General features: G+C 41.5%; 1 protein-coding gene across 1 annotated transcript; it reads right to left on the reverse strand.

The window, feature by feature from the left end:
• Nucleotides 1-65: 65 nt before the first annotated feature.
• On the reverse strand, nt 66-9172 carry kpna1 (karyopherin alpha 1 (importin alpha 5)). Its single transcript, XM_080050354.1, has 14 exons — nt 9111-9172; nt 7412-7545; nt 6124-6237; nt 5866-5965; nt 5442-5536; nt 5104-5235; nt 4840-4928; nt 4617-4716; nt 4258-4421; nt 3200-3278; nt 2962-3087; nt 2705-2832; nt 2188-2363; nt 66-2031 (listed from the first exon to the last, which is right to left on the reverse strand). Exons 2-14 carry the CDS (start codon nt 7535-7537, stop codon nt 1844-1846), a joined length of 1617 nt encoding a protein of 538 aa, XP_079906480.1. The 5' UTR covers nt 7538-7545; nt 9111-9172; the 3' UTR covers nt 66-1843.
• Between the last annotated feature and the right edge of the window lie 6438 nt (nt 9173-15610).

Consider the following 15610-nt stretch of genomic DNA (forward strand, 5'->3'; position numbering starts at 1 on the left):
TTTGTCAGTAATTTGATCCAAAAAAGATTCCGCTTGTATACTTACTGCAATGAAACTGACACTGGTTCATGAAACAGCTTTTATGCAAATGGCATAACAAGGGACAGCTGAGCAAACTCAGTACAACAAACAATAATAAACATTTAGAGCTGGTTATCTCTTGATGAGATTTTAACAAAAGTAAGTAATGTAAAGAAATTGTTAAACAAACATTCAGTTCTGCTAGCTAAGGTGATCACCAGTATTATCAAGTTTAAATCTGGATTTTTGTTGAAATGATCTGGAAGGATTTCTGTTGAATAAAGATTATGGCACCATCAGCCCCATGACAGATGCTAACCACAAACAAGAACAAACTCCTACCAGATTGCTGATATACTGTATTTGTCAATGTTTTGGCATGATCAAATTGGAAAGTATTACCTGACCATGTGTTGGAAACTCATGTTTAAGATGGCTCACAACTTAACAGACAGCTTTTCAATTTGAGTCTGAATACCTTTGTCACAACAAATGTTGTTCTAGCTTTGCTGAGGCAGCATGATCTTTGATTGTTATTAGTGTGCTAAACGTTTCAGTCCACAATCTGCTTGAGTCCCTTAGTGGGAAGGGTAACAATAAAGTACATTGCGGTCCCTGTCATACCAGAAGGGGGACCAAGGATTCAGACCATACCTCTATACGCCTCGCTTCCTGAGGAGGGAAGCCGATGGCCGATGATCAAATGGAAGAGCCGCATCAGCAACCAATTAAATAGTTAATGTAAAAACTAAATTATATTCTCAAAGAGCAGGCGTCAGTCCTGAACTAAAGTGCTGCAAATTAAATGAAATTATGGTAAGATAATACAAATTCCCACTGGCCTGCTGTTCGACAGATCCCAGGGTTAAAAATAGTCTGTTTAGTCTTGTCCAAGTCTGTCCAATTGTCTCAGTGCGAGGGAAGACTCCATTTCCCATGGTTCCATGGGGTTATTTACCATAGGCAGGATGCTGTCTTAACTCTTCAGGATGGAGTCTGTGCAGGAGGGGGGGGAGGAAAGTCCCGCTACTGGATAAAGGAATGCATGATATGAGATCCAGGAGGGAAACACAAGCAGCCTGGTTTGTCGCTTACAAGCTCCACCCCTCTGCGACACAGTTAAGTTCCTAATTGTTCCTCCTGTAATCACTTATCCAATGGCTGAAGAGAGGTGGAGAGGACTTCAGTTTTTGAGTCGTTTAAGTGCCTTTTGTAGAGTTCTGAGTTTAGTGGGTTGGGACTGGCCATGAGCTCCTTTGTGGGCAGTTCAGTCCATAGACCACAGTTATACGTCTTGTGGTCAGTCCAGTGTATGGTAAGATCATTCTTCCCAATGCGTGTGTTGTGGGAGGAGGGTAAACATCTCGTCCATATTTGTATGTCTTGAGTCATTAAAGCTTTAGACAAGCATTGCAGTCCTACAAATCGCCTTATCGAGATCCTACGAGAACACGAAAAGGTGCTTTTTATTTGGGATGAGGTGAGGAGGAAGGATCTGCTGTTAGGAGACGCTGGAGCCTGAGCAGGTGTGTGAGAGGTGAGCTCAGCGCAAAACAGAATGATGAGTGAAACCTTCACGAACTGGATGACAAGACTGTAGAACTTGACCCGAGATGGACCTACGTACGCGCACACACACACACGTGCTCCCGTCATGTTACATTTTCATAATCATGATGATTAAATCAAACTCTCTGAGGAGGATGAGAAGGAGTGGAGCCTAGGGGGTTGTCAGTAGACCCTGGATCATGGCAGTGAGGCAGAGAGTGAGAGAAATGAGCAGAGGTGAGGCTGGCTGTGAAGCACGGAAGGAGATTTAGCATTATAGCTGGAAGCCGTCCATCGGGGCCTCACACTGCTGGAAGAGGAACTGCTGCTGCTGCTGATCCACGGCAGGAGCCAGAGACTGGTCCTCGTCTTCAGTGTTGAAGTAGCGCTCGATCAAGTCAAAGGCTTTCTGGTAGATCTCCTGGTTCTCGTGGCTCTGTAGGAACTCCAACTTGTCCAGACCTGAGAAGAAGAGAAGGAATGGAGTGCAGCAATTAATAGGATAGTTTATCACATCAATTATCATTAAAGTAGGTTCAAATTTCAATTCAAAAGAGATGTCACCAGCTGGCCTCTGGTAAACTGTGTGTGTGTGTGTTTATGTGTGTCTACACTCACCATAGGCCTCTTCGATGTTTGCACAGTAAGGGTTGATGCCTCCTCCCCTCTTGGCCTCAAGCTCCCCCAGCCGCAGGATGTTCTCGAGGCCATTTAGAGCCACCTGAACTATCTTGGAGTCCATAAGCGTGAGCAGGTCACACAAAGGTTTTATACAGCCGAGATCCACTAGGTGCCTGCAGGGGGCAGCGCACATGCACACACACACACACACACACACACACACACACACACACACACACACACACACACACACACACACACACACACACACACACACACACACACACACACACACACACACACACACACACACACACACACACACACACACACACACACACACACACACACACACACACACACACACACACACACACACACACACACACACACACATAAATAAATGTAACTTTTATTACTCACACAAAGCAAATTACTGTGAATACGTGGCATAACCAATATACTGCACCTGCATTGAACTAGTCAACAGTCCGATGGCATCAGTTGGTCTTACCTAATTTGTTCTGAAGAACCCCCCGAGGTGGCGTTGGTAATGGCCCAGGCTGCCTCCTTCTTTGTGCGAAACTCTGCTAGCTGCAGGATGCTGATGAGAGGAGGCATCAGACCGGCCTCTAGCACCAACTGAAAGAGGGAAAGAACTTAATTGAGATGAGGAAATTCTCATGTTAACTTTTCAAACCTCTGTAAGAAAACACACTCCAGTCTATTCACTGGGATGCCACGCACGCACACACACGACCAGTCACACACCTGTATTTGTGCTCGGTTCCCTGCGGTGATGTTGGAGATCGTCCAGCACGCCTCCTTCTTGATGGACTCCTTGGGGCTACTCAGGAGGTGAAGTAGGGACTGCAGTGCAGCACAGTTTAAAATCACCTAGGCAATAACACAAATGACACTCAAGGTGAGAAATAGTCATCAAATTTCCTTCTGCAAATGTAGTATACCCTTGTGTAAGCGTGTGTGTATGTATAAATGCTGCCATTACTTGTGTCTGTAGATCATCTCCAGTGACGATGTTCCCAACAGCTCGCAGTGAAGGGGACACCACCTTATAATCAGTGTGCCTGGATCAAAGCAGAATTGTAATGTAAGATCTAAATGTTTGCCCACCGGTGTCAGGACAATAGCAATAATGGCTAAATCTTTGAATTTTTTCACATGGAAATACTATTGGGACTTTGGTAATTGTAGTTAATGTGGATCCTCGACACATTTTTAGGTATTCACAGTAGGGGTGTGCACGTATACACGAGTAACCGTTTAGTAAATCATAAACGTTTAGGAAAAATCAATAAACGAAAACCGTTAAAAAAAAAAATCTTCAAATTTTAAATGTTCTTTTTTTCAAAGTTTTTAAATATGTTCTGGAGACACGCATTTATTGATTTTACATCACTAATAAACTACTTGGGGATGATAAAAGCTAGTCTGCCCAATCTGTCTGTCCCTCGGCGTGTGTGTGTGTGTGTGAGTGTGTGTATAATCGCAAACACACGCACACACACACGGGGAGGCACCGTTCTCGGGCTCGACTCACAGCCACGGAAGAGTGATGAAAGATAACCTAAAGATTAAAGTTACCCGGTTGACGTGAACTACGCGCGTAAGTAGCCCGAACTTTATAACACCTGTTCAACCTGCATAAACGTGGACATGTAGAAAGCGATAGGCTATATTAATCAGGAAATTAATGAAGTGCGATCATGACGGCGCACATGACAGGCGAACGCGTATGTGTGTGTGTGCGCTCGCCTACAGGACGGCGGGCGCACGAGGACAATGACGTCACGGTTAACCGTGTACACGAAAACAATTCCGTCGTGTACACGGTTAGACATTTTTGTAAACGTTCACACCCCTAATTCACAGTTGTTAATGCATTAGTCAAAAACTATTCACAGCTGGATTTTCACACCCAATGTAGTGTCGAAGATTGACACACATGGGACCTTCTGTCACTAACTGAGTGATTACTAATTTCATCTCAATCAATAAATATAAGTGTAATCTTTTAGTATTGTAAATATACAGTGTGTGCCTTACAGCAGTAACTCCACCAGCCTGCGACAGACTCCTGAGTCAATTACAGCCTGGATTTTGTCATTGGGGCCATCAGATAGATAGGACAGTGCCCAGCATGCATCAGCCAGGATGTCTGTGTCGTTGACGAACAGCAGCCATGACAGCACACTGAGACACGGGGACACCTGGGGGAAAAAAACACATGCCACAAAGAGAAGTGGTGGGAGGTGAAGGGAGGGAACGTCTAAGGTTCAGTAGGAGTGACTATTACCCAGTTTAGATATAAACAACTTCTTACAGCTTGTGACCTTACGGGATATGCCTAAGCAATGTGAGACGTGTGCCGTTGCCAAAGTGATGTGTTTATCTTGACAAATTACCTTAGCAAAGTCTGGAGGTGGGTTCTTTCCTCGGCACAGGTTTGACAGCGCCCACACAGCATTCCTCATCATCGTAAGACGATTTTGTTTGGCCAACAACCTGCAGAGATAGTTTCACCAAGTACATTTTAACAAGAATACAGGAGGGTCAAAAGTTGTTATTTATTTTCAAGTGTAATACAACGAGGAGTGGAAAATAATGTGACATTGAGTAGCTACTTACTGCACCAGGGAAGGCAGGATGTTGCAGTCTATGACAAAGTCTCTGCATTCTGTGCTATCTCCTGCTATGTTTCCCAAGGCCCACACTGCCTGAGGGGCAAATTATTCAGGTCAGTCAAACACAACATTAAACTGTAAAATGTTAAATTATGAGATAATGTTTATTCAACAAGGCTGGGTCATTACATTACTGTTATTTACTATATTGTTAGAATGGGGAAAATTATGACCAGAAAAAACAGCACTACTTCTGACTCCTTCTTACCTGTTCCTGTACGTCTTCGAAATCCGAGTTGAGCATCTCTATGAAAATGGGCACAGCTCCTGCCTGGATAACTACCCGGGTCTGATGGCATGTACCTGATGCGATGTTGGTCAACACCCATGCAGCCTCAAACTAAAACAAAAGCCATAATACATCTATTAATTACATAGTGATTGCACAGGTTAGACAGTTTAACATATTCTACTTGCCCCATATACTGCAGGAAGAGTCAGTAAAAAACAAGGGCGGAGACTGCAAAACAAATGAAACTACCTCGATCCTCCAAAGCTTGTGAGCACCTTCACCTATACTAAGCAGAATGAGGGGAAAACATGTACCTGCAATGTGCAATTTTCTCTCCTGCTCAGGAACTCAACAAAGCGCTCCACCACACCTGGGGTAGCAATGACTTCATTGATGGGTGGGTTGGGTTCTGTGTAAAGACAATATGACGGAAATTAATATAGAAATTATTGTCAAATGTTACCCTGATAACACTTGAAAGATTGAAAAATCTACAAATGTATTCATAAGTATCATAAGATAAACGCTCATTTCAAAGTTACATTTTTTTTTTAATGCTGCAACTTACAGGAGAGGCAGTTTAATAGAATGGTTTTATTTAAGAAATTGCTTGTGAAATTGATTTACTCTGTATATATATAGTCTATGCATTAAACAGTGTTTTATGGTAAAAGTCATGTGCAAATGTCACTATGCAGAAGTGAACATACAGCAGCCATCTAGCCATTGCACCCTTACCTTTAGAAAGAAGCTTCCTAAAGCGCTGTGTGCCTATAAGCTGCTGCTCAGGAGAACTGGAGAAGATCATTTGAGTCATATCTTCAGAGATGACCCCACCCTGTATGGAACAGAGAGGGATATTTGACAAAAGAAACAAAAAGATGCTCCAACATCTGACTTCATACGTGTAGTAGATTATGGCACTACATGTTGATGGATAGCAGCATCAGTTTAATTAGTATCACAGACTGGTTTGATGAATGATTCCCTCCTCACCATGAGTGGGTCCATGTTGTTGGCCTGGGACTCCAGGTAGCCGCTATCGGCCATGCCATCGTCCTCCGGGGGACCATCGTCCTCCACTGTGGCAACATTCCTCCTCTTAAAAAGCTGCAATAGAATAACATTTGAATCAATTACTTTGGTCTTTACAAGTAACCTTTTTCTCGTCACTATTACATCGCTAGGGGCACAGCAACAGTTCAAGTTAACTCCGGGACATTGGCAACACTGGCAGGACATTAAGTCTTGTGATCATTGAGGCTGTTTATGTTTGACAGATGTCGGTAACAATTGGTCACACTGCATTCAGTTTGCCCTGAGGACAACTATACCGCCACAATAAACACACGTTAAACGCCCATCCTCTTCTGCTGAAAAAGTCTCAGGGTGTATTCACACAGGGAAAGTCCGCTAGTTCACTTGCTTTGGTCCAGACCAAATAGAGTTTTGATTTTTAAAAACTGCGAAATATATAATTGATATAATATGGGGTTAAAAATAATAAAAAGGCCTACATCTAGCCTATAAATAAAGAAGAAAAAAATCAAATTATTGTTGTTTCATATGGTTATAATATGAGGCCCTATGACAATGCCACGTTATGTGGCTTGTAGTCTTCGATGTGAAACATAATTTTTTACTGTACAGCTCGCGAGAAGAATAGGCTCATGCCGACACTCAGCTGATTAAGCTGTGTATCAGCTGGGTGTCAGTTCGGCGCAGTTCAGCTCCAAACTGACACGGGGATAGTATTGACGGTCCCGTACATGGGAAGCAAAATAAAAACACACACTTCTTGCGCAGCATGGACCTGTTGGCACTGTGCGGGAGATGCTCCCCTCTCCTTCATCTGATCGCTGAACACATTCAGCATTTTTACGCGTCCTCTCGATCAAATGTAATATATTGTTCTGGGCTCCTGGTCAAACCACAACTTATCGTCCTAACAATGGCGACAACAACACTTTCCCATAATGTGAAGCTGACGGCAATTTATTAAACAAGAAAAGGCACAGTGCTTCCTGCATTTGGGTCGGATCGAGTCCGGACAAATTCACACCACAAACGAACTGCAGCAGAGTGCGTTTGGAAACGCACCGAGACTACCTCTTCAGCTGGGTCTCGGAGCGCTTGTTTGGTCCGCCCCCGAGTGCGAATGCTGTATTCACATCTGCCTGAAAGATGCGCACCGAAGGCGGAAGTGCACCTGAGTTTGTTTCAACCGAACTAAACACGGCATGTGTGAATACACCCTCAATGACTTCCTCAAAACTTTGCCCACCTGTTCATCCTTCTTCTGTTTCCGCAGCTGTAGGCCTTCCTCTTCCCTCCTCCTTCGCATCTCATCTGTGTTGAGGGACTTGTTCTTGTAGCTCTTAAGTCGTGCATTGTCCTTACCCTGGCTCATTGTGTAGCCTAGGAAGATGCGGGGAAACATTATGTTTTATTGTGTGAACAGATTTAGATAAGATTTGGATAAAGTCTTCTAACTTGTATATTATAACTGACAGATGGCAAAATCCCACATGACATCATCAGTTGTATAAGAGTACATGTACACTCACCGGACACTTTATTAGGTACACCTGTTCAATGGCTTATAAAAACAAAAAGCTAATAAGCCAATCACATGGCAGCAATTTAATGCATTTAGACGTGGTCAAGACAATGTACTGAAGTCAAACCGAGCATCAGAATGGGAAAGAAGGGGGGGTTTTGGTGACTTTGAACATGGCATGGTTGATGGTGCACGGCAGGGTGGATCCATACTTTCATGTTGTTTACGCCAAATTCTGAACCTGCCACCTGAATGTCGCAACTGAAATTGAGACTCATCAGACCAGGCATGATTTCTCAATCTTCTATTTTCCAATATTGGTGATCCTATGAGAATTGTAGCCTCGTTTTCCTGTTTTTAGCTGACAGGAGTGGCATCCGGTGGGGTCTTCTGTTGCTGTAGCCCATCTGCTTCAAGGTTAGTCGTGTTTTGCATTCAGAGATGGTATTCTGCATACCCTGGTTGTAACGAGTGGTTATTTGAGTTACTGTTGCCTTTCTATCATCTCGAACCAGTATGCCCATCCTCCACTGACCTCTGACTTCAACAAGGCATTTTACCTCCACACAAATGCCGCTCACTGGATATTTTTTCTTTTTCGGACCATTCTCTGTAAACCCTAGAGATGGTTTGGAGTGTAAATCCCAGTAGATCAGCAATTTCTGAAATACTCATACCAGCCCTCCTGGCACCCTCAACATTGCCATGTTCAAATTCACTTAAAACCCCTTTCTTCCTCGGTTTCAACCTCAATAAGTTGTCCCGTCCAGGTCTACATGCATCGAGTTGCTGACATGTGATTGGCTGATTAGTTATATGTGTTAACAAGAAAATGAACCGCTGTACCTAATAAAGTGGCCGGTGAGTGTATATTTGACTGTTTCACCAAAGCCTAGAAGAGTTAGCTGGGAGGAGTGCACCCTTCACCAGTTATCAGCGTGTGCCATACACTGACTAAGCTAGCCAGGTTGATATCCAGAATTTATATAGTTTTTATAGCTTAAAAAAGGAATCATTCTTCTAGTTATCGCAGTTCAACAGTTAACAGCTAGCTGGCTAGCTTTAAGTGTCTTGACCATAGACTGAAGGTCTTGACACTGCTAAATTAGCTACAAAACATTATTATCATTATCAAATAATCCGGTGTGCTGCTTCACATAAGGGCAAAACACAAAACGACAATACATTTATGAAGAAAAGGTCCACGGGAGAGCTACACTACACAATAACAATGTCATAGCCGTTATTAGCAGCTTGTCGGCGAATAGTGGCTATCTTATTAGCTAACGCTAGTTTATGCAACGTTAACTTGAGCTAATGCTACCGCCCAATATTTCCCAAACGTTGCCAATATATAAAAAAAAAACGATTGTCAATACGTTACTATACGTAGAGTCCAAAACACACCTAATTATTATCTGACCTGTCAAATTGGGCTCCGTAATCCCTAGGCTAGGCTAGGCCACCGTCTCTCCAAGCCGTCGTAGCCGGTATGGTACTGCGCATGCGCGATATTGTCACTCACACACAAACCTGCCTACAGCCCCCTACGCACTTACATTCCGTCCCACCCACACGACGCTTCTGCTTATTGTAGGCTAAATAACCTACTATCTATGTAGATAACCAAAAGCTTCCATCCTCACGTAAAAAATACTTTTTACACATGTTTTGAGCGTGTAATGCGCAGTTAACACATTTGCCAAAATATGACGGTCTGACAACATGTTAAGCAGCGTTACACACTTCGTTGGGGGCTGACTTTTTCGAGCCGAGGCACAGCCGCAGTGGAAATACGCACAGACACAGCACAACACTGCAAATACGACATGTGCACATGTGCATGGTAGTTGTAGCCATCATGCGTTTAAACCGTTTAAATGCGTTTTTTTATATAGGCTACTATGGTTTAAACCAGGGATAACTTCAAGGAGGACTGGATGCATTCGTCGGCTCCTCAGTTCTGTGAGTGTGCAGACTTAATGTGCAGCTGTGAGTTTGCGTGTTTATGAAAGTAGTAGGCCTTATGAATCCTTCAAACAATGTTGCTGTTTTGATGTTGATTGGCGCCAGCGCGGCGGCTACGTGTCTCGCCTTTTATATAGCCTACTCTATGGTCTCACACCATAGCCTACTGCTTCCAACAGAACGCATAATAGAGAGTAATGGCTATACAGCTGCATGTATAGAACATTTGTCTATCAATATTGAAAAACAATAGGCCTAATGAAAATAATAGGCTATAACAACGAGGCCTGTATTAAAAGTAGGCTATACGTTCATACTAACATATCTCGTTTTTCACATTCATTATCATCCATATTCCTAAATAGTAAATACAATTGTTACAGACCTTTTTTAAATATTTGTATTACAACACAAAGATATAGCCTATGTTTAGGGAGATGACAAACAGGAATAAAAAACACAGAGGAAATCATCAGATAAATATCAGGGAATTATAATTACATTCAAACTTGAAAACATAAGATCTCCTGCTCCTCGCTCTATTATTTTGATTTTTTTAGTTTTATCAGCCTGCTGATAGGTCTAAATTTGATTTATCTTACAATAGACTATCATTGTATCTGATGATAACATGCATTTGTGTGTGTGTGTGTGTGTGTGTGTGTGTGTGTGTGTGTGTGTGTGTGCGCGTGGTGCGTGTTTGTGTGCCTCAATCATATTGTTTCAAATTTTGCAGACAGTGCACCTGTTTTGCTTTAATGACTGAGAGGTCAGACATAGGTCATAAGCCACCTGCAAAAAAGAAAAAAAGACTCACACACAACATGACTTGCACACACACAGCCACCCACACTACAAAGGCACTAAAAAGAATACCTATTTGTCTCGTTCATTTTCCTATATTTTTAATGTGAGGAGTTGTTTCACTGAACCTCCCTTGTGTGTGGATCCATCCATTAACGTTGTCCTGGAAATAGTCTACCATAATAATCAAAATCTATTGCAATCATACGTTTTTTTGTGTGTCACCCTTCAAGTGCCATGTCTTAAGTCTGCCTGTCAACAGAATGCCTAGTCGAGAAAATCTTTGTTGTTCTGTCTGGATTGTATTTTCTGATCATTTTCCAGCTTGGTCATATAGCCTAGGCTAGTGTCACGCACGCGCCAGGCACACGACCCCACATCACAGGCCTCTTGAGATTAAAGGAACCCAGACACGTTCCCCCAGTGACCCCATTTTACCCCCAGACACCTGCCAACGATCTGCTAAAACCAAACATTGTTGCACTTTTGAAGCCATCAGGCGTCTATAAATATGAGACGTTCCAAACGGGTGCATAAACTCTGCGTAAAGTTTCTATCTAAAGATGACAGCGATGCAAAGACAGGTCCAGAGCAGCTCCCTCTTCTCGGACGACGAGGACTGCTTCGACATGTGGCACGATTACATGAAGCTGGGCCAGCTGCTGGTGAGGCTGCGTGGCATTCGTGATGAGGGGTACCAGGACCACCACCACCACCACCACGGAGGAGCCGAGGAGGACAAGGCGGAAGCGGCAGCAGCAGCACCAGCACCGTGGGGCCACATGCTCCAAAGCCCGCGGCCGGAGGACTGCAAGAACTCCGTAGAGACCAGTTCAGTGAGCAGCCTGTCCGACAACAGCAGCAGCAGCGGGACTTCATCAGACTTCTGCCGCTTCTGTAAGCAGAACGGGGAATCTGCGCGGGTGTATCGATCACACAAGCTCAAGTCAGAAGAGGGTAAGGTCATCTGCCCGATCCTTTGGAACTACACTTGTCCCATCTGCGAAGCCACCGGAGACCACGCTCACACACGCCGCTACTGCCCGGAAGCGCAGCGGCAGGACGCGGCGAGGATGCTGCGAGGGTCCAGGAGGCTCCGGTAGCTGGACAGGCTGCAATTGTGAGACACTGAAAGACTCATGACACTGAAAAGACTGTATATAATTAATACTTAAAAAAAAATGTTTTGGACTTGTGTTCATATGAAGTCTGTTGGAGGTTCTCGAGGTGTACAGAACATGTTCAGTTGGTACTGAAATGTTTGACGTTGTTTTCACGTTAAAATGTTGCTGTCATTCTGCTGTAGACCGTCTGCACTGCAAAGTTTCATCACCAGCATGTCCAGCGTTAAAAGGAACAAAAACAACCTGTTCAAACCTGTGAAATCTGTAATAGCCTACACCCTGTAAATTGCAAAATTAAAACCCGCTTTAACATGTTAAACAAATAAATATGGGACATGTTTTCTTATTGAAGTGTTTCATTTGAGTTTGAATTGAAAATAGTCCGAAGGTAACTCTGAGGCTAAAGCTATAAGTTTCTGCTGTTAACAACTAGAGATATGGCCTATTTTCCTTCAAACTAAATGTTTTGAATGTAACAGAAAAAGTAATGATTAATAATATAATTAGGCTATACTAATGTTAAAATAATGTTAAAGATTAGTAGGCTAACTACGACTTTTTGGTCAATCAAAGTTCTAACCATTTTGCTGAGTTCTCTTTTGTGTGCAAAATAATACAAACCTGCCTCTTTATGTGGTCGCCAAGAAACAATTAACTATTAGGCATCTAACATCAATGAACAAAAACACAACCATTTCCTCTGATAAAGTAAGATCTCCTGCTCCTCGCTCTATTATTATTATTATTATTATTATTATTATTATTATTATTATTATTATTATTATTATTATTATTATTATTATTATTATTATTATTATTATTATTATTATTATTATTATTATTATTTTTTACAGCAGGCTGAAATAAAACGTAAACTATTTAATTTAATCTTACAATAGACTATCGTTGTATCTAATGATGACATTTGAGTTATGCGTTTATGTCTGCAGGTAAGTGTGTGTGTGTGTGTGTGTGCGTGCATGTGTGTGTTTGTGTGCCTCAATCATTAAGTTTCAAATTGTGCAGACAGCACAACTGTTTTGCTTTGACTGAGAGGTCAGACATAGTTCATAAGTCACCTGCTAAAAACCAAAAAAAGACTCACACACACAACATGACTTGCACACACACAGCTGAGCCACCCACACTACAAAGGGACTTACATAAAAGGATACCTATTTGTCTCGTTCATTTTCCTATATTATCAATGTGAGGAGTTGTTTCACTGAACCCCCCTTGTGTGTGGATCCATCCATTAACTTTGTCTTGGCAATAACTTTCAAAATGTATTGCAATAATACATTATTTGTGTGTCACCTACAGGCTTTAGATTCACCTTCAAGTGCCATGTTTTAAGTCTGCCTGTCAACAGAAGGCCTAGTCGAGAAAATATATGTTGTTCTGTCTGGGTTGTATTTTATGATAATTTTCCAGCTGGGTCATGTAGGCTAGTGTCAAGCACGGAACCCCGACGATAGCCTATTTTCCTTCAAACTAAATGTTTTGAATGTACCAGAAAAATTAATGATTAATATTAATAATATAATAAGGCTATAATAATGCTATAATAATGTTAAAGTTTAGTATAGGCTAACTACGACTTTTTGGTCAATCAAAGTTCTAACCCCTTTGCTGAGATTGTTGTGTATTTTGGGGGTTACTATAGTAATAACCCCCGGGTTATTCTGGGTAATGTCCCTCTCGGTTGTTCCATGGGTTGTTACCACTGCTCATGTGCCATGGTGGCTGAATAAACCGTTAACAAAACGTTGTTGTCCGTGTTTATGTGAGTTAAACAAGAACCTGTGAAGAAGTAAAGACATAACATAGATCTCTTTTGTGTGCAAAATAATACAAACCTGCCTCTTTATGTGGTCGCCAGGCAACAATTAACTATTAGGCATCTAACATCAATGAACAAAAACTCAACAGTTTCCTCTGATATGTGGCGGAGTAAAGCCTAAAGCGGCAGAATGTTATTTGTTCAAGTGCAACACATAAGTGATTGAATTAGGATGTAATAGGTAGCATTGTTGTCATTTTATAATGGCTGCTGATGCATTTCATAACTCATTCATTCATACTTATAAAAGAGCAAACTCTGGTCACACCTGCTGGAATCATTCCAAGTTGGATAGTTAATTGCTGTTACTAAACAAGAGACACCTAATGACCCCTTTGTATAAAATATCTGATATGATTTGATAAGCATGACCAATGATTTATTTTAAATGTGTGGCTTCTACAAATTCTTCATGTAGGCCTACTCTTGGTTCAAAAATAACAATGTGTCATATAGTTTTTCATGTAGGGGAAGGTGGGGTGATTTGTGCAACTTTTTACTCAAAGTGATTTTAAAGTGAGGCCTTGACAGTTATGTCTCCAACTCAAATATGTACATATATTTCAGGATGTTGTGCATCCCTGGCAATAAAAACTTTGGATCTGGAATAAACTGTTTAAGAAATATAGCTTTCGGAAAAAAAGTTGTCTTGTCGCTCCCACGTAGTGGGGTGATTTGTGCGTCATTTTGTCACAATGACAAAGTCACCATCATCATCTTTCTGGCCATCTGAACTCTCATCAGTGGTGTCGTTAAGTGGAATTGAGATGTCACTCTCTTCTGAGCTACTGTAGACAATCACTTTCTTTTGGTGACCAGCGTATACAGCCATGCCACTGGCACAACTCTCAGAAATGTACTTTGCACTAGTTGCTCCGTGCTTGTGGAACCAACTGCCACCTGACAAATGTGATTCCCCCTACATTTCTGCCTTTAAATCAAGGCTCAAAACCCATATGTACACCCTGGTGTTTCCTCCCCATTAACCTCTGCACTACTTACTTACCTCTGCACTACTATCTGTGTTTATGTGGATGTATGGGCTTTACGTCTTTTATTTTGGTTATTGTTATTTTACCTTCATTGTTTACCTACTGAATGCACTATGTACAGCACTTTGGACAGTGCAAACTGTCATAAATGTGCTTTTATAAATACATTTTACTTACTTACTTACTTCTAACTCACCCAGGCCCTTGCGCACAAATCACCCCATCCCCAGAATTTTGGATAATAGGCATGATGCAGCAATTTAGGGTTGACATCGTGCTAACTATATAGACTCAAAGTGTAGCATACCAAAGCACTAAAACATGTGTCAAATGTTTTCAAACGTGTCTATAATTGTTCAGACACAATAATCAAAAAACCTTGATCATGGAAATTTTACTTTGAAAGGCAAAACACAGTTTTTTGAGCTTAAATGTGCTTATATCTTATTCCTTGTGTCTCCCTTCTTTACAGGATGAGTCAAATGGATGGCTCTTCTTAAATATGTGGTCACATTTCCAATTTCTTCCACGGTTTTCTAGAAACAAGGGGTTTTGCAACTTCCAAAATGCACAAATCACCCCACCTTCCCCTACATATCGTATGTGTTGAAGTACAATATTTCCTTCTGTAACATAGTTGAGTAGAAACAAGAATTGGTACTAGTTTACGCACTGACCAAAGTGCTGTACATAATGCATTCAGTATGTAAAAAATTAAGGTAAAACAACAATAACAAAAATTGAATAAAAACATAAAACCAAGGCATCCACATTTAAACAAAGATAGTAGTGCAGAGGTAAGATAGTTGATGGGAAGGAAAAGCCAGGCTGTACAGATGGGTTTTGAGCCTTGATTTAAAGTTTCTACAAATTCTTCATGTAATCTTGGTCCATAAATAACCATGTGTCATATTGTTTTTAGATATAGGCCTACGTTATGTGTTAAAGTACAATATAGGTCTATCCCTCTTTAATGTATAGAAACAAGAATTGGTAATACAACAAAAGTACAAAGTAAATAACTAAGTTACCTAACAATTAATGTCATTCTAAAAATCTCAATTATATATTGTGTGAAATGTATCAGTGAAATCACTTTTAAATACAAATAAATAAAGTGGACATGCTGGACAACATTTTCCCCTGAAATTTACTGGAGTCTATGTATAAAGTACAGAAGCTTAAAATGTAA

The sequence above is a fragment of the Ammodytes marinus genome (assembly GCF_949987685.1).
Source record: "Ammodytes marinus genome assembly, chromosome: 21".
Lineage (NCBI taxonomy): Eukaryota > Metazoa > Chordata > Actinopteri > Uranoscopiformes > Ammodytidae > Ammodytes > Ammodytes marinus.